Here is a 20,501-nt window from a genome sequence, read left to right as displayed (position 1 = left end):
GAGCAGCACAACATATCTAAAAGCAGATCCAGCAAAGAAATGGTCTCAGTGACTCTCAGAACCCCACAGGTGTTCACAGGTCAGTTGTGTAATAGATTATGTTCCTAGAAATAGAAAAGGATGGAGAACTCTTTTGTTCTGGCAGGCTTTTAGAGGATGAAAAAAATGCTTCAAGCAGATGTCTAATTCATCTTTTGGATATGTATTTTCTTTTTCAAGCACCTGTTTTTGATAAAGCAACACTCTAATTCCTTGCTTTCATAGAAAAATATGATGGAAGAAAGGTCTAGCAAAATACAAAAGATTTCTTTTATCATGCGAAAATGAACGTGCTTTCTTCCTTCTTAAATTTATAATTGATTTACTCACTGGAGAAGAAACTTTAAAAAAAGAAACACCCAGAATAGAAAACTTCCGCTCAAGAGTTTTGACAAACTTCTTATTAAAACAAAATCCTCCAAAGGTGACTGTAGACCAGAGACATGACTACAAGCTGCAGCAGCAATACAGCAATTTCACTGAGGTGCCATGTTTCCTTATAATCAACAAAACATAATGCTTGATAAAATGCCTCTTAGTAGCAGGAGACACCACTGTTTACAAATGCAGCATGTACAGGCATGCATGAATATAGCAAAATGTTAGTTTTACAGTAAAGCACTACAACCCAGCTCTTTGTTTCGGAATATTTTTAAATTTTATCTTCAAAACTTACCTATTCATGTGGGTTAATGTCTGATCAAATGAATGTTCTCCAATCCTTTTATTGCCAGAAAGATCTCTACCTCCACTCCCAGTGTAAGTGAATTCATCTCCTCGATCCTGTGCAAGAAGATTATCCTTTGGTTTAACACTCTAAAGTAAAGTAACTCAATTTAAAAAAAAATTTCTTTTTTTGTTTTATTTACTCAGACAAACTATAATCCAAGGCATGGAAAAATTTGTTTTCCATTTCAGTTTCAGTGTCCTAAAGCAGCTGTGTCAGCACAGAGCTAATGGTCTAGATGTAACCTATTCACCAAAAAATTCTTACAAAAAAACCCTTGCCCTTTTCATTTTTTAAAAAGCTATTTTAGAAAAAAAAAATCTGAGGAAGGGAACATATTCTAGCAAGTGTTTACTTGCTCCAGAGCTTTCAATGAGTTTACAAGATACCATGTTTGTAGAACACATAATAAATACCTTGAATGGATCACCTCAATCTCTTCAGCTTGTGCAAGGGGCTAAGTGATAACCAGTACACAAAGCACCATCTTACACGGTAGGCGCTTTCATGAAATAGTAATCCCAGTAGCAGTCTAAACTAATTTAGATTTGTACTTTGTAAGCTGATGTAATTCTGTACTATAGTTCCTACATAGAACTTTCATGAAATTAAAGGTGGGTTGATAAAATCTTTTACCACGAACTGTAAAAACAATCAAAATCTAAATACAGATAAGTAAAGCCAGTATTCCTAGTTTCTGTAAGAAATCTGTCACAGAAACTCATATTAGTCCTGGCAAGTTAATATATTTCTAGAAATATATATATAAACACTATATATATATTTAATATGTTATTTCTTTGGAGATATATATTTTGTACAAAGCATGTAGCAATTGCAGAAGATAAACACTTAATATGAAAGTAATGTTTGTATGAATTTTTATAGCAAAAATCTGAACACATATGCAGTAGTAAAATTCAGTCAATTTCTTACCACTATTAAAAGTCTGACATTATTTAGGATCCAGTGCAAGACTGTTACAGATATTTCATGACTGACAACAGCAGAAAAAGAGCAAGTTAGAAAGAGAAATGCTGGTTGAACAAGGCCATAGATAAATTATAGAAATTATGTTCATTTTATTCTGTGTAGGAAAAACCTAACACAAATTCAGCTGCAATTATCTGCACATAATAAAAAGCAAATGCTATGAAGTTAAAAAGTATGTTCTAAACCTAACAAAGACACGTATAAACTCTGGTATATCCTTTCTTAGAGTAGTCTACTTATTTTGCTAAATAAATCTCTAAAAAATAACTGAAATAGAGATTATGTTGTATGAGGACAATATATGAAACAACTTCAAAAGACCAAGTGGGCAGGAAATGTTTACTAAGAAAGAACATAAAATAAATTGCATAAAATAAAGTATCACAGGACCGGAATTAATGACAGAAAATGTTTAATTTTTCACTGACCATTGAGGCAAACACAAGGCACAGATCACAGAAAGATGATCATGATAATAATATCAACAAGAATGGCTATGCTTGATGAATCAAGCTCACTCAAGTAAATTGCATTCTGACAATATATAAGAAGCTTGTAACAAGTTCAGAAAAACAGAGAAACATATCTTGGAGGTCATGAATCCAGAATGACTTGAGTCACTTCTGATTTACCTTCCAGAAGAACAACACTACCTTATTTCCCATCAGATAAATTGAAAAATTTAAGAATAAAAGATAGCAGGGAACAAAGATGCAGTTCCTAGAATTAGAGAAAAATGACAGAGATCTTGGCACTGATCTGGGTTGGATGAAGCGAAAAGGGGAGGAGATTTGAACCTCTGATATTTGAACCTCTGATATAAGAGCAACTCTTAAGCAGGAGAGAAAGAAAAGTCAGGACAACTCCTAAGCGCCTGCAGAGAATGGAAATAAAAAATGGCAAGAGTAAGCGATGCACAGACCTAGTATCCTTAGAGTACAATAAATGCAGATATGAATGCAGCCCATGACAAGCAGAAGTGAAACAGGGACACTGGTAGTCTGGAGACGTAATGGGAGACCTACAGAACCTACTTTCATGGGACTTAAGGTGTTTTACTTTGAAAGTGAGAGTATGACAAGAATATTCATAGGTTTTGAGAGTAATGACTCATTAAAACAATTTCTCAGTAGCTTTGAGTTCTGAGTCTATCTACAGACAATATAGAATCTTCCTACCACCTACAATGATGCTCAACTAAGAGCTTGTATGAGATGGGTACAGCTATTTTTTTTTTCTCCCAAGAGGATCGATAGAAAGCAGATCTGAAGACAATGGTCCAACAGTTAAATAAAACATATGGCAAAAGGAATTACTGATGGCTGTATATTCTTTGTTAACAAACAAAATAGCCTACAAAAACAGTCTTATCTTCCCTTCCCTTCTTCCTGCCTTCTCCCCATTTTCTTACCTTGAAAAACATAACTGTGCCATTTCTGTTCTGCTTTCCACAGCTTAATTTCACTTCCTTGCACCAAAACTCTCTTTCAACAGCTAGTAATAACTTTGTTATCATCTCTTAATATCTTCCGTGTGTCTCTTTTTCTTATGTTGTCTCCATTAAGTTATTTCTTAACTGTCCTGTTTGTAAATTTTGATCACATTATAGAGCAAATGAACTTCAGGCACAGTAGCATTGACTTGGTACCTCATACTGACGAACATGAGTAGAATATGAGCCTGAAGCTCTAATACTATAAGCCAGTCAGCCTTAGACAGACAGCAAAAACAGTCAGTTTTATTATATCATACTCTACTATCGAATTTTGTTATACAATCAGCTGCAAATTTAACAAAGAAATGTAGAATAAAGAAAGATTTTGAATTCCACCGAACTGTACGACCACATTATTTCTATGGTTTGCTTTCATGCAACAGGTGACATGGGCATTCAAAACTTCTAGTTACGTAATATCATGATAGCTCTCAGTTATTTTCTCTTTACATTAACACCTCTGCTATTACACTCAGAGTTCAAAGTTTTGTCTTAACAGATACTGCAAAACTGCATTTCTCATAATAAGCTATAATAAACACAAACAGATTTTCAGGATAAACTTCAACCTTTAGTCTGTACCAAAAAAAAAGTCCTACTGGCTTTTCCTTCCCTAGCATGAGGGATATCTGAAACTGAATTATGTCACCATTCATCTCCAGTAAAGTCTCACAAGTCTGTATGCATATAAGTGCTGAAAGAATTGGTCTAGCTGCTCATTGATTTATTTTTGATAATTTCAAGGTTTAGCGCTGCAGTAAAAGGTGCCAACTGAAAACAGATGGCTAAACTACAAATTTCATTTATAAATCAACAAAAAGCCTTTGGATTAAGTTCAGAGCCTGAATATATCATAATCAATCTTTCTGAGTCTTCCCTGCAACCACCTCTGAAAGCAAGAACGTGGCAGTATCATGGCACATTCCACCACAGTGAAAACATTTGACTATTTTAGTGTTTGTCAATATACGTGTCTGAACCGTAACAAAGACAGTTTCAAAGTAAGAAACACTAGAAGGCAGCTAACTGATAAAAAAAGTAGGGCAACATTTTAAAAAATGGAAGTACTAGATAAATACTGTAAGTAAATCACTTTCTGAGGTCTTTCTTACTAATTTCCAAGTTCAGTGCCAAAATAGTGGATTACCAGACTTTCAAATCAATCATTTATATGTAAACAATTCAGGTTACCCAGTCTTGATTAATCATTTTTTGCTCCCCTCAAAATCTGTTCTGACTTCAAACCAGATATAACAGCCAGAAAGCCTCTTCAGGTTAAAAGATACTTTTCTGTAATGGGAGATTACTTAGGAGATACAACAGTTCTTACAGAAACATTTTTTAGTTACAGTTATCTTTGACTCTTGGTTGGAGATCGCAAATTGATTGTTTTTCTGAGGGTAAAAAATCCTGTAATTTGTATGACCAATTCAATTAGCCCACTATAGTGGAAGCAAGGCATGGAAAACCTAAAAGACATGCACTATCCATTTGACATTCATTTCATGAAGTAGTTTGCAAGTGTTACATTCCAGGCACTAGATGGGTTTGGTACAAAATATCAACAGACCTAAACAATGAGTATATTGCCTGGGGTCTCTTTTGAGTCATTATCGTCATTCTCTTTTGTACTCTCAGAATCTTTTATAAAAAGATGCAAATGATCACAGTAAGTATTTTTCTCCAAGAGATTCTGAATCTCAGTCCAGAGATTTCTCACATGATCCTATATGCAACAACACTTAAAGAAGAAACAATCTTTGTTTACATTACACTAAGCACACCACACAATTAATTGACCATCTTTACAACACTACCTCAACCCAACAGTAGCATGAACCTTGAAACCTTTGAAAATAAAGAGCAGTTTCAACCCTGATTTAAAAAAAAAAAAAAAAGGGACAGAAAAAAAGAGGGCAAGTTTTCAACACAAAGTTAAATTTCTTCTGCTACCTGATTTGATGAGCCGACAAGTCAAAATACTTTCATCGTGAACACTGTGATTGCACAATCACTCCTAATGTCCAGGATCTAGGTTTTAAATGATAGTCTGTTTGGAAATAATTCTTAAATTTCAAATTACTAAAAGACTTCTCAATTTCTTCAGCTACTGTTCCTATTATGGTTATCATCAAAGCAATACCAGGAGATCAGCAACATTAATATATTCAAGACTCTAAAGCTAACTACAGGTAAGCCATGTAACTTGCCGCTAAACATTTTTTGGAGAGAGATTAATGTGCAAATATTTTATATGCATGTAATTAGGAATAAGAACAAGCTTCGTGTACAAAAAACTTTCACCCAATGCCCATTCTGTAAGCTATGATTGTACCACTTTTCAACCTCAAGAGCAGACTTTACAGAACTGGCAAAACTTGTTGTTACTAAGCAGTTCAGTACATCCAAATATTAAAAATATAGGTATACTTATATACATATGCCAAAATTTATTTATTTCTCAATTTTGTAAAAAATTATACAGAATCTTTGTCATACCATTGAAATTCAAGTAAGAGTCACCTCTTTGTTTTTATACTCTTAAAATAAGGTGAACAGATGTTAGCAGAGGTTTTTATCTGAATTTTTATTTAAAACTTCATTAGTGAAATTAGATACAGTACTTAGGATACTTGTAAGTACAGAATTTGATTTTTCTGTTGATATTCTTATAGGAATTTAATCTCAATATTTTCCAAAAACATCCACAGAAAACAGAAGTAAGAAACTAAAATCTAGTATATGAAAAAGAACAGAAGAAAAACTGTTTTCAATAATGTGCCTAGGGGACATTGTATTCCTAATTTGTATTCCTAATTTAGAAAATTCTAAAAAAGCTGACATTCATAGAATTTTTTAGGGATCTTCTGCAATATTTCTCCCCAGTAATGCCTCTTCAGAATTACTTATGCTGTCTAAAATACGACAATACTTAGGTGTCCACAAAAACATATGGTCAAAACATCGCTTTGGTGAACTGAAAAGGATCCAAAAATGGTACTTAAATATTCTGAATTGAATAATTACAGCAACAGAAACAAGGGGACATCAGTATCACTGCCAAAAAGAATAAAAAAGGAGCTTGCAGCATCCCAGCACTGTAGATACAATTACTGTGTTCTTATGGTCCGAGAGCTTAGGTTGGGGTAGACATCATATCCAAACACCAAGTACTTATTTAAATAGAGACACGGATTCTTTCAGAGGCAACACTCTGCAGCAGCTGGTAGATGCTGTTGGCAAGGAATGCGTTATACTCTGTTACTATTTCATTCATACGCTTTTTTTTTTCTTCAGTGCCCTTTTCCTTATGATTAATAGCTATGTGTGTTTTAAAAAAAGACTGCTTACTGCATTATCCTTCACCTGATGCATGATTCAAAATTCCACCTCACAGACCAGAACTGCAGGAAGAGATGCACGTTGTGTAAACATTATTTAATTGCAGAAAGAAGTAATCTATTCATAAATAAATGTTGGTCAACAGCACAGGATGAAAATTGAAAGTAGTTACTGTTTTGTTTAGCAGTGTAATTGCTTTCATTGCTCTACTTAGATGTTAACGTCAAAGTAGAATTTTTTTCCCAGCGCCTTAAAGGATCGTAGTACAGGATTCTGTTAACTTTCTTAAGAAGTTCTGAAAGTGCTCATCAGTAAGAGCCAAGAACCTTCAGAACCTCACAGAATCAAGCAGTATGTATCTTTTATTCTTGCTTCATTAAAATAAATTTATTACATATTTAGAAACAGGACAAACTCAAAGGAAGAGGCATGTCTTGATTTTAACAAAATCGTCACCAAAGTACAACATAAAACATATTATTTGCACATAACTGTACTATTACATTTTAAATTATGCTAAATTCAGATTCTGCAAGTATACTGAAATGTAACTACCCTAAACAACGTAAAATCCAGCTGGTGTTGACGTATTTTGTTGAGTGCTAAGTATGACCTTAAGCATTCTTGAAGAAAGCTTTGCTAAGATGTTTCTTTCCAGAATGTTAGGAACTACTTAATTTGGTATCAGTAGTAGTTACTTTTTCACAGTCATATTTGCCTAAACATTAGTTTTAAGATAAATAACAAATATAACTCTATACTTAAAAACATTGATACATTTGATGCATTAGGACAGCAAAACTGTTGCTTGCACAAATGACATACCACTTCATCTTCGAATCCTCCAGCTAGTACAAGTGAATAAGCTCCATCATTACTGCGTCCATGGATTCCACCAACATGGGGCCTGTGAACACCTGCTTCACTCACCTGGCAACAGAAAAAAGCCAGTTTCTAGCATTCTTTTTTAAACAACCAGCCACCTACAACCACTTTTAACAATCAATTTCTGCTTAAAATATTGTACAGAGGTGTCTGTGTGAACAGGTAATGTAAGACTGCCATTAAAGTTGAGAATTCCACTTGCTTTCAAGAAGAAAAGTTAAAAGTAAGAACACTCAAAAAACCAGGACAATGTAGGACAGTGGTGTAGGAAGTACACTTCCTTCTTAGGGAAAAATCTCCATGGTTCTTTCCATAAGCAGAACTTAACACTGTACTCACTGCTATTCTCCACTTGCACAGTCATTTAGAACAATCCAAAAGCAGAAGGAGGTCTGTCAGTTTGGTAACATTTTACAGTTTCTTACTAAGGAATATCCCAGTGACCTGTGTAAAGCTCATTATGTCAGGGACCATTAAGGTAACACACTATAAACATGACTAGCACAGAGGAATATTATCACACTGCCCAAGGAAACAGAAAAAGCCATTGCAAGAACATATGATCATAGACTAGTTCTCCAACCAGGATAACTCTCTGGTAATGGATGTTCAAGTAATCTGCAACCTGAAAGCTGCAGCTGTACCATAAACTGGCAACATCATTAAAATCTGCTGGAGCATCTCTCCCAAAAAAATTTATTTAATAATTGTTTCAAACTACTAAACTATATTTAAAAAAAACCCACATATTTTCTCAGTATTTGATGCCAAAAATACTGTTGTTAGAATAAAGGTTCCCAGCATAAAATCAATTACAATACTTCTTCCTACCTTCATATCTTCTTTCAGACCTTGATTCTGCCTTTTTTTCTGATTCTGCCTCCCACACTCCTGAACTCCTTTTCCCAGCCTACACTTCTAAGAAACTTCCAAGGAAGTCTATGTTCTTCTCCTATAGTCTTGAAATTTCATAATACAATACAGCAAAGATCCAGCTGGTCAAAAATGTACTTTTTAACAACAGACTAGAGCTGTGCACAGAATGAAAACTATGCAAGGACACAAAGATATTTCCTTACACAGCTTCTCAGCATTCTACTGTTAGTGCCTCTGACTTCCTAAACTATTTAAAATTTTTGGATCAGAGTATCCAAGAGAGAAAAGAGTTCACAGTAGGACTGCTTATCATATGAACTAGTACTACTTTCAGGCACTTGAAATGGGTAGTTGACATATTTTTGACAGCCACTTTATAAAATTTGACAAAAGTGTAATTTTTACAAAAATACAGAAGTGTATATATTGGTCTCACTCTTTTTTATACTGTACATTACTTTGTAGTCATCTATACTCCACAAATTGTCAATATTTTCCAGATGAATGAAAACCATTTAATTCCTCTAATCATCTTGACTACTGTTCATAATAATGTATTTTATTTTCCTGATCCTCCCTTTCACAATAATTTAGTACTTACTTTTTTAATCCCTACTGGGTATTAAAATGATGTATTTTTAAAATTAGCTATTAGAATATCTCTTTCCTAAGTACCAAGAAGGGTAAGTAGCTGAAAGCCCATTAAAAATTATATATTTAGAACTGTTCCCAGCCCCGTGTTTACTATCCACAACAACTTAGCACTCTTACTTAACTTTATCAGCTATTTGCCAGTTTTTCCAGACCACTTATGAGTATGCTGAATAAAAAGGCCCCACTATTAAACTCCTCTGTCCTGTTGTATCAAACATCCTTTAATTCATTCCTCCCTCCCTCCTTTAATTTCCAGGTTTTATCAATTAAATTTAGGTTTCTGGTAGGTGATTCACCCCAAAGATGAACTCTGGTAAGTAATTCATGCCAAAGATGCTCTTCAGGTGCTCTCTTCAGAAGAAATACTTAGTCAATTTCCTTCTAGGGAAAAGAGAGTTTGTGTCACAAAAAAACTATGCAAATCAGAAATAAAGAAACTACAGTCTCTAAATTCTCATAGATTTGCTGAGACAAACTCATTTCTCATAAAAAGACTAGTCATATGAGAAACAAAAGTGCAATTAAACTTTCTATGTAGAAAACATTTCAATCTTTACAAAAAATGGACAAAGTATTTAACTTGTACCCAGGATTAAATAATTATGTAGAAATGGTAATTGCCTTTTGATATTTAGTCCACAAACATATACCAAAATTAGTATTCTTTGCTGGATTTTCTGACAAAAGCAGTACTCTGTTTCTTTCTCCTAGCAGCACTAGAAATTCCGTATTCGCTTTTTTGTTACGAATAGAATTCCTAACAAAAAGGTGAACTATTAATTTCAATTATTACTGAAGCAGAGAAAATAAAAATTGATTTTCATGTGGAGTTTGTCTAAGTGATTTTAGAAACTTCTCTTACTTATTAGACTTTACTTAATCTGGAAGCCAACAAAAAGAAAGCAAGAGATGAAAAGTTCATAAAGTAATAGAAGAGACTTGATTCTTGGCCTGCACCTCCCCAAGCAGTTTTAAAAATCCTATTTCTACTCTTCCAAATATGAGGGAAAACATTCATTACAATCATTTACACATGCAAGAGATAAAGAACTAGCTGATTTTGAAAATAAAGCAGTATGTACTTCCCTAACTAAAAAAAAACTATTTAAAAAAATAAGGATAACCCAAAAATTAGTGCTATCAGATCAGGCTGGAGAAAAGGGGAGTAAGTCTGTAGCTTGCTGGACACTTTGAAACCATAAAAAAATGAGATACTGGCACAAAATGAAGCTGTCCCATCCTCCCTGCTTTGTTCTTTCCTGCCTTGTCAAGTTTTGGCAATGTGCTTACATAACCAAAATGTGAAATGGACTGGGGAAAATCAGCCCCACTGGTATGTCAGAAGGGATTATTTTTCTGCCAGTTTTTTACCAATCTAGTTAACCACAGAGCCCACAGAGCCTAAGCAATATTTGAAACAGAAGATGAGAAAGTGCAAGAAACACCAAAGGCTGAATAGACAGTGGATCTCAGTAGCAGTACAGGCTTACACTGGTTTAAGCTGTTCATCAGCCTGAAAGCAGATTTGGACATCCATTACACATATGACCAAAAACACCCATACAGAGTCAATTCACAGTGATACCATATAATGTTGTCAAAATCTATAGTCTACACCTCCTAAATGGGATAATCTGTTAATGTGAAGTACACTTCAGAAAATACTTGATGTTATTCACTAAGCATCCCACTGAAAATCTTAACACATGAGATAAGTTTATCCTAATTACAACAGACTTTTTATTAAGTTGTATTGTACAATCAGCATACTTCAACCTTCACTACTATTGGCATCACTTCCAATATTAGAATCATAGTGTATTTGCTTTACTTAGTCCTGGTGAAAATGGCAGTTGTCAATCTAAATTTATTTTATTGCCCAACCCATTCATTATTATTCCTACTTACTTCAACTACAACTAATATTGAAGCAACCTACCTGAACTCTGAATTTCCAGGTTGTCCCAACAGGAACACCAGGTATAGGCCCATAGTGATTTGAAGGAACAATAGTGCATTCCTTAGTGCGACCAACACAGGCCATGCCCTAAAAATACATCAGATGAAATGAATTAGTATAATATTGAAAAGTATTTGCAAATGCAATGTAGAGATTGAGAAATCTGTCAATTATAACAAACACGTACTTTTAAATATGTTAACAATTGTTAAAAGGAACGTTAAATTAGTAATATGTGATTATGGGTTTGTGAGGGGGCTTGGAGGTTGTCTTTTTTTTTTTGCCTTTTTTGTTTGTTTGTTTTTACCTCTAGTCACCTTAATATTCTTCCACTGCTTTAACTGCCAGTAGACAGTGGGCAGGATTAAACATTGTCTTGTTGTCTGTGCAACCCAGTACTGAACTTTGTGTAGTGCATATATAAGCAGAATTATAGATGTAGCACATACATGAACAATCAGAGTAACAGCTATTTCTAAAACACACTCTACCTTGCCCCAGTCTCTCTGGCTTTCAGTACTGGCAGATGGCATCTTTGCTTTCTTTTTACTCTGTTTGAGCTTTTCTCCAGCCTTTACAACTTCATTAGAATCATTTTTGCAGGAAGGACAATACCTAAAAAAAGGTTTTATTAAATTCTCAATTAACTTCATAATAATGGCAATATATTTCTTGTAGCCAAAATAGAGTCAATTTGTTTATCTTGACTGAATATTTCAAGATAGCAAGCATACACCAGTCTTAAGCAGCTGAAGCTATGGCTTAAAAAATGAACTCAACATGAACAAATACTGTGAACTTCAAAAAATTTCACTGTCTTCAAAGGTAGAGTGCTAGAGGCAAAACATTTAACTATTCTTTCTTACATAGTATGTGAGAGGTCCCCATGTCTCCTGTATTATCTCATCATTCTGTCCTCTTTCATTTACATCACATAAATGAGAAGACAGCTGAGATTAGAGTAGGCTGCTAACTCATGGCCTGTTTCTACATTGTGCCCACTCTACCCTTATTTTCTGCTGGTAGTGCAACAAATGTCACTGCAGATAGCTGAATGTCAAACAGAGCCAAGGTATGACATAATGTGCGTAGAAACACACATGCACTCACACACTCACTCACTCACTCACTCACTCACTCCACACCACTGAAGCCACTTAGAATATAACGCTGAGACTCACTTCAACACAAAGCCATTCTGGCAGCAAAGCAGGAGATACAGTATGCAGTGACTAGAGCAGATAGAAGAAGGGAGTACAAAAACAAGCTTAAAAGCTTGACTGCCATTTTTTAAGACATTTTAATTATAAGAAATAAACTTGTGGAAATTCATCATTTGTAGAATGGACAAAGACTAACCCTGGGGAGGACTTGCAGGTGTTTGTGAACATCAGCATGACTCAGCAGTGTGCTCACAGCCCAGAAAGCCAACCCTATCCTGGTCTGCATTAAAAGCAGTGTGGCCAGTATGTTGAGGGAAGTGGTTCTTCCCCTATGCTCTGGTCTTGTGAGTTCCCACCTGGAGTACTGTGTCCATCCCTGGGGCCCCCAACAGAAGAAAGATGTGGATAGACCAGATGAGAGCCACCAACTTGATCAGAGGGTTGGAACACCTCTGCTGTGAAGACAGGCTGAGAGACTTGGGGCTGTTCAGTGAGAAGAGGCTTCAGATCTTATAGCATTTTCCAGCACCTATAGGGGGACTATAGGGAGACTGAAGAGGAACTTTTTACAAGGGCATGTAGCGACAGGACAAGGAGGAATACCCTTAAGCTGGAGCAGAGAAGGTTAGATTAGATTTTAGTAAGAAATTCTTTAATGTGAGGATGGTTGGGCACTGGAACAGACTGCACTGAGAGGGTGGAGACTCTCCATCCCTAGACATGTTCAAGGCTGCATGGGGCTGTTAGTAATCCGGTCTAGTGGAAGGTGTCCCTGCCCATGGCAGAGGGGTTGGAAGTGGATGATCTTTAAGGTCCTTTCCAACCCAAACCATTCAATGATTCCCTAATTTTTTGGCCAGAAATATAAGTGCGTCTAAATTGCACTTAACATATGACCTGAGAGACTCTAAAGACCATGCTATCAGTCAATTTAATTTTCACATGATTGTCTACAGAGCACCAAACGTTCGAGGAGGAAAACAATCACAGGGACTTATGAAGTGCAGTTTTAGTGATATAATTTGAAGAGAATATGGGGATCTGAACATTAATGGCTACACTTGAAAAAAATTTTTACTCTTCAAACTTTCTCTGCAGCCCTCTGTAATAGCTTTACAATAATATGTGCTTTATGAGAAGCTTTTGAAAAAGAACAGGTGTCAGTGAAGAGTAGAACACTAATAGCTAATCTGAAAAAACATTTGAAACCACCCAGCAGGCCAAGATAATCTTAGCACACTCTTTAAACTAAAAAGACACTGATGGTTGGTGAGATTTCAGTGTCAGAATCCTGACGATTATAAAACCTTCTGCATACTTGAAGGTACAAGATAAATCAGAGAGAATAAATTGTTTTCAGGGTAAAACAAAGGATTTGGGGGTTTTGTGGGAGGGGGTAACTGAGTCAAAGCATATATATTTTATCAGGAACTTTCCTGGGACTAGTACTGGAAAATAGATGAGCTTTACTATTACTGGAGTACTGGACTAGAACTGGTTCTGAGTAAGGGTCAATTGAAGAATGGATGGACCAAGCAGATATGTACTTCCAGACAGATGGTCTCACTGAGTATTCCAAATGAAGGAAGTCAAAAAAAGAACTTCTGATGTTATATCCAAAGGGCAAGTGCAATTGAATACTGCCTATGGACTGCAGTCAGTAACAAACCACTTGTGCCGAATAAACACTGTAATCATTCTACATATGCAAGAAGTGGAAGGCACGTAGACAATATTCAAATAAATGCTATTTTTGGTTCCAGTGGCCCACACATATTTCTAAAAGGCACCAAAAATATTTTAAAATAGTGTTTCAAGTCAGCAATTCCTCCAAAAACAGTAAATATAACTCTTTCCAGTGCAGAAATTTCATGGAAAACGATCAACTTCCAAAAACAGTGTCTCTGTGGACAAATGTACACACTGAGAAACACCTAGCAATGTTAAAGGTCTCAAGCACTAAATCACACATTGACAAAAATACAAAAGTAGTTCAGAAAAAAATCACTCTAGAAAACACCCATGCCATCAGGTACTGATCAACAAACTATGGAATCCACTAGGGTGTAAGAGACTGAGTTATTAGTTTACAGAGGATAAAAACTTCCAAAGGACATATACAGATTTTTATGTAAAATTCAATCATAAGGTCCAAAGAGATTCCATGTAATGTATCCATAGACATTTAATGAAGTCTATGTAATGGAAAACTTTTGAGAATAAAGTCCTATTTATTACTCATTTATAAAGGATTAGCATCTCATGTAAGGCACAGCCAGGTGATAGATTTAAACAGTGTATATTGTAGACATGCCAATAAAGACAAAAAATTAGTACAAAGCCCATGATAGCCTAATGGGCTGCTAATGGGCCTATGTAGATTCACTTCAAAATACATTATTAAGGCTTAACAATGCCAGTTAACTTCTTTTCCTGCATGCAGAACCAGGGACATGAGAAACGAAGAGTAGCAAGGTGGTGATCCTTCCATAGCATGAAAAATGAAAGTAGTAGAGAGGCAACGAAGAGCGCAAGGACAGCAACAGGTACAGAGGATGAAGGGAAAGAGAAGGGTGAGCATGGGAGAACTGCTCAAGCAGTGAAGCTTGAAAAAAAATGCTGAGGAATAACAACTGCTGATAAATACAATCAGACTAGGTAATGTAACAGAAGATCATAATAATCATAACGAACATATAAGTTTTGAAACTCTGTAATGGTCATTAAAGCTCACTACTTTGTGAATGATTTAAAAGAATTATCTTGACAGAAGACATAAGCCTTATATTAAGTAGGTGGATGAAAACACCACAGAATTTAAAAATATCTTCAGTACTGTCTCTCATGAGGTGCAAATAACAAAAAGATACCATGTACAGAATGTCAATATAGATAAGTAAATCATCCTTGTATATTTACCAGTCCTCATCCTCTGGTATCTTGCTTAAGGGAGGGTTCAGGCAGTATATATGATAAGCCATATTACATTCATCACACAGGAGTTGCATGTGAGCATCCTGTTTGCCACCACACAAGTAACACGAACAAAACCGGCACTCCTTATCTGGATCAGCCCTACAGTGCTTGCATTCTGGGCCACTCTTTCCTGTCAAAAACAAAGAAATGTCAAATGCCATGTATCTCAGAAAAGTGCATTACTGTATCTACTGGAAAAACTACTCCTGAACACGAACACTGCCCTCTTGAAAATGCCTTTTTTTCTTACAGTGAGTTATTTGACTATCTAGGCTACTGAGATTTCTTCTGCTGTATAAACAAGTGATAAAGAAAATGACTTATCATCTACTTATCTTTATTTTCTCCTGTTCCCAACATGCTACTGCACATTCTCCCTACAGACAGAGCTTTGCTGCCTTCTGAAGCTGTACAGCTTATCAGTTCCTTGTAAGTTAGTTTGCTTGGATAACATAAGCAACCAAAGTAAATATTTATTTTCAGAGATGATTCTTGAATAGAAAGATGAGATGGATCCTTGATGTAGCCAGAGGAATTCTGGATACTTTAATGTACTAAGTGCATTGAGAAGGAAATTAACGACTAAAGGTTTGCAGAAATCCAAGCCCCTTCCTACAGAAGAAGAACATGCCCTCCCAACTGAATAGAATTTACAGAAAAATTGATCCATGCGGTCATAAGGTATCAGTGCAAAAATCTCTGTGGAGAGAAACTCCAGACTGAAAGTCTTATAAGAAAGTGGGACTGGAATGCCAAGTATTGTGCTGTATCTGCAGTCTTTCTGGAGGACCTTGAAGAACACTTATCTTCAAAGATGGGACCAACCAGACCTAGAGAAGGAAGGGGATGGAGTTTTGATTAACAAAGAAGAGTCAGGGGCTGCTGATGTATTAAAAACCCATAGGGAAACACTCTGTGAAATGCCTCAAAGGAACTAGGACTTTTTCCTCTAAAAAGATGACACAGTTGACAGCCCAACTGAAATGTCTATACACCAGTACATGTAGCATGGGTAACAATCAGGAGGAATTGGAAGTGACTGTGCAGCTGGAAAGGTATGATCTAATCACAGTCACTGAAACTTGGTGGGACAAATCACACAACTGTAGCACTCCAAATGGTAGCTATAAACTGTTCATAAGGGACAGGCAAGAAAGGAGGGACAGGCGATTTGACCTTTATGGACTGATTGCACAGACCTGTCTTTGAAAAACAGCAATTTTTTTCCTCTGTTGGCTTGCCCTCTTACTTTCAGCCACAAGGTCTTGTCGTTGAAAGTAAGAGGGCAAGCCAACAAAGGAAACCTCATGGTTTGTGTTTATTACTGGCCACCCCATCGAGAGGAGCCTGTAGACAAAACCTTCTTACTTCAACTGCAGGAAGCATAACTCTGACAGGTTCTGATCTTGGAGAGCATCAAGGATAGTTTCTTAACCCAGGTGACAGAGAAGAAGTTTTATGCACCTGCTTACTGTCACAGATTAACTAACTGGAAAGGTCAAGATTAGTGAAGTGATCATGCCCTGGTGGAATTCACAATCTCGAGCGGTACAGGTCAAACAAAGATTAAAGTCAGTACCACGAATTTAGGAGCCTGAACTTTTAGTTATTTAAGGAATTAGTGGACAGGACCCCCTGGGAAACTGCTCTCATGGAAAAAGGAGCAGAATAGAATGGGTAGATCTTTAAGGATACTTTTCTTACAGCCCAGGAACTCTCCCATCTGTGAGCATTCAGAAAAGGAAGGCAGAAGACCAGCCCTAGTAAGGACCTCCTGGTCAAACTGAAACACAAGAAGGAAAAACACAGGCAATGAAATCAGTGACATGTATCCTGGGAAGAATATAGAGGCACTGCCTGGCTGTATAGGGACAGGATTGGGAAAGCCAAGTTATAGTTAGAGTTGAATTTGGCAATGGATGCAAAGAATAATAAGAATGGTTTCTACAGGCATGCTTGTCAAAAAAGAAGATTAAAGAAACTAAACCCCCCCTCTCTGCCCCCCAAAAATAAGACAGAACTAATGACAACTGACATGGAGAAGTCTGAGGTACGCTGCAATATTTTTGCCTCAGTGTTTACTAGTAATCAGTCTCCTCACACGTCTCAAGACCATGAACCTCAAGAAAGTAACTGGGGAACTGAAGTCCCTCTGAGTCTAAGAGCAGATCAGGTGCAAGACCACTTGAGTAACCTAAATGTACCCAAGACCATGAGACCCAACGAGATGCATCTCAGGGTCCTATGAGAATTGTTTAATGTAGTTGCTAAGCCAGTCTCCATCGTATCTGCAAAGCCATGACAGTCAGGGTAAGTCCCAGTGACTGGAGCAAAAGGAATATTTCACCCTTTTTAGAAAAGAGTAAAAGCAGGACCCTACAAATTATTGAACAGTCAGCCTCACCTCAGTGCCCAGTAAGATCCTAGAACAGAGACTCCTAGAAGACATGTCAAAGTATGTGTAAGACAGGAGGTGATTAAAGACAACCAACATGGCTTCACCAAGGGCAAATTGTGACTGACTAGCACAGTGGCCCTCTATAACACAGAATGCACCAATAGTCAATGGAAGAACTACAGATGTCATTTACCTGTCTGCAAGGCCTTTAATTTGGTCCCTCACAACATTCTTAATGTAAAATTATAGAATCCTAGAATATCTAGAAAGAAACCACAAGGATGACTGAAGTCCAGCTGCTGGCCCTACACAGGAGAGTCTATCACATCATGTGCCTGAGAGTGCTGTCCACACACTTCTGGAACTGTCAGGCTTGGTGCTGTGACCACTTCCTTGAAGAGCCTGTTCCAGTGCTCAACCACCCTCTGGATGCAGAACCATTCCTAATATCCAACTCAAACCTTTTCTGACTCTTCAAGCCATTCCCTCAGGTCCTGTCACTGTTCACCACACAGAAGAAATCAGTGTCTACCCCTCTTCCTCCCCTCACAAGGAAGATGTAGACTTCAATGTGTACAGATGTAGCCTCCCCTCAGGCTCCTCTTCTCCAGGCTGAACACACCAAGTGACCTCAGTTCCTCACACAGCTTCCTCTCAAGGCCCTTCACCATCCTCAGGGCCCTCCTTTGGACAGTTTCCAAGAGCTTTGTACCTTTGTTATATTCTTGCTGATAAATTGAAGAGAGATAAGTTTGATTAATGAACTCTTAGATGGATAAGGACTAGTCGGATGGTCCATATCCAATGGTTCAATGTAAAAGTATAAACTAGTAAGAAGCTGTGTTCTTCAAGGGTCCATATTGGTCCAATATTATTTTATACCTTCCTCAGAGACACACATAGTGGCATTGAGCCTACCCTCAACAAGGTTGTAGATTACACCAAGCTGAGCAGTGTAATTCATCATAAAATAATAGAATCAACAAAGTTGGAAAAGACCTTTAAAATCATTAAGTCTAAATGTCAACCCAGCACTACGTCATGTTCAGCATAAAACCTAATGCAATATCCACACATCTTTAGAACATCACCAGTGATGGTGAGGCCACCGCTTCCATAGGCAGCCTGGTCCAACACTTTACAACCCCTTCCATGGAGAATTTTTTCTCCATGGAAATGAAATCTAAACTTCCTCTGGTACAAATTAAGATCATTTCCTGCTTTCCTGTCCCTTGTTATTGGGGAGAGGAGACTGACTGCCATCTCAGGACAACCTCCTTTCAGGTAGTTGTAGAAAGTGATAAGGTCTCAGGTCCTCTGAGCTTTTCTCCAGGTTAAACAATCCCATCTCCCTCAGCTGCTCCTCACAGGATTTTTGTTCCAGATCCTTCACCAGCCTTGTTGCTCTTCTCTGGACATGCTCCAGGACCTCAGTGCTTTTCTTGCAATGAGGAGCCCAGAACTGAACACAGTACTTGAGGTACTCCCATCAAGTACAGGAGGACAATCACTTCCCTCGGTCCTGCTGGACACACTATTTCTGACATAGGCCAGGATGCCATTGATCTTCTTGGCCACCTGGGCACACTGCTGGCTCATGTTCAGCCCTTCCTTGTCAACCAGTATCCCCAGGTCCTTTTCCTCCGGGAAGCTTTCCAGCCACTCTGCACCAAGGCTGTAGTGCTGCCTGGGGTGGCTGTGACCCAAGTGCAGGACCTGGCACTTGGCCTTGTTGGACCTCATACTACTGGCCTCAGCCCATTGATCCCATGTGTTCAGAACCTTTTGCAGAGCCTTCCTATCCTCCAGCAGATCAACACATCCACCTAACTTGGTGTGTTTGCAAACTAGCTGCAGGTGCATTCAATTACCTCATCCAGTTAATCAGTAAAGATATTCAATATGACTGGCCCTAGTACTGAGCCCTGGGGAACACCACTGGTGACCAGCTGCCAGCTGGATGTAACTCCATTCCCCACCACTCCCTGGGCACAGCCATCCTGCTGTGTTACCCATCCAAGCCCTGACAAGCCAGTTTCTCCAAGAGAATGCCGTGGGAAATGGTGTCAAAATCTTCATTCACTAAATCCCAGGTAGAAACATTCGCAGCCTTTCCCTCATCCTCTAGGTAAGTCAGCCCGTCCTGGAGATCAGATTAGCCAAGCAGGACCTGCCTTTCACAAACCCTGCTACCCAGGCCTGATCGCCTCGTTGTCCTGTACTTGTTGTGTGAAGGTACTCAAGATGATCTGCTTCATGACCTTCCCCAGCACTGAGGACAGGTTGGCAGGCCTGTAGTTCCCAGGACTGTCCTTCTGACCACTGCTAGGGCGGGCCCAGAGGAGGGCCATGAAGATGATCCGAGGGCTGGAGCACTTCTCCTATGAAGAAAGGTTGAGAGAGATGGGGCTGGGTTCAGGTTGGAGAAAAGAAGGCTACAGGGAAACCTTTTTGTTGCCTTTCAATACTTCAAGGGGGCACCTAAGAAAGACAGTTTTTACCGGGCTCTGTCATGACAGGAAGCAACAGTTTTAAAACGAAAGAGAACAGACAGACACAAGAAGAGATTTTTTACTGTGAGTGATGAGACACTAGCACAGGCTACCTGGACAAGGTGTGGATGCCCCCTCCCTGGAAGCTTTCAAAGTCAGGTAGAATGGAGCTTTGAGCAACCTGATTTAATGGCAGATACCTCTGCCCATGGCAGGGGTTTTGGACTAGAAGATCTTTAAAGGTCCCTTCCAACTGAAACCATTCTACGATAAGAAGTGCTAGATCACTGCAGTTTGAATTACTGTTTTTAAGAGAAAAAACCTTAAAACTGAACAATATAAAAAAATCACTGAAGAGGAAAAATTACCAGCAACAGATAGAAGGTTTAGTTTCCAATACTGCTGGGAAAACATGAGAAGCAAATGTGTAAGGCTACCAGTAGTGACTATTTTGCTAAGTCTTGAAGGCAAAGATACAGTTTTAAAAAAACCCAAGATCTC

The 20,501-nt window shown here is 37.7% G+C and overlaps 1 protein-coding gene across 3 annotated transcripts in view; it reads right to left on the bottom strand.

Annotated features, from left to right (window-relative positions):
• Positions 1–20,501, bottom strand: part of UHRF2 (ubiquitin like with PHD and ring finger domains 2) — a 78,305-nt gene that overhangs the window by 7,142 nt on the left and 50,662 nt on the right. For all 3 annotated transcript variants that reach the window (XM_027881058.1, XM_027881059.1, XM_027881060.1), the window contains exons 6-10: positions 15,054–15,240; positions 11,463–11,586; positions 10,951–11,058; positions 7,422–7,526; positions 716–822 (exon numbers count right to left, since the gene is read on the bottom strand). In XM_027881058.1, the coding sequence (XP_027736859.1) occupies positions 716–822; positions 7,422–7,526; positions 10,951–11,058; positions 11,463–11,586; positions 15,054–15,240 (631 nt within the window). The remainder of the gene's footprint in view (positions 1–715; positions 823–7,421; positions 7,527–10,950; positions 11,059–11,462; positions 11,587–15,053; positions 15,241–20,501) is intronic.

This window comes from Empidonax traillii, unplaced genomic scaffold (assembly GCF_003031625.1).
Source record: "Empidonax traillii isolate 1590-97213 ecotype Southwest subspecies unplaced genomic scaffold, ASM303162v1 scaffold83:size2986645, whole genome shotgun sequence".
Lineage (NCBI taxonomy): Eukaryota > Metazoa > Chordata > Aves > Passeriformes > Tyrannidae > Empidonax > Empidonax traillii.
Note: the sequence above shows the minus strand (reverse complement) of the source record. Positions and strands in the feature narration are given on the sequence as shown.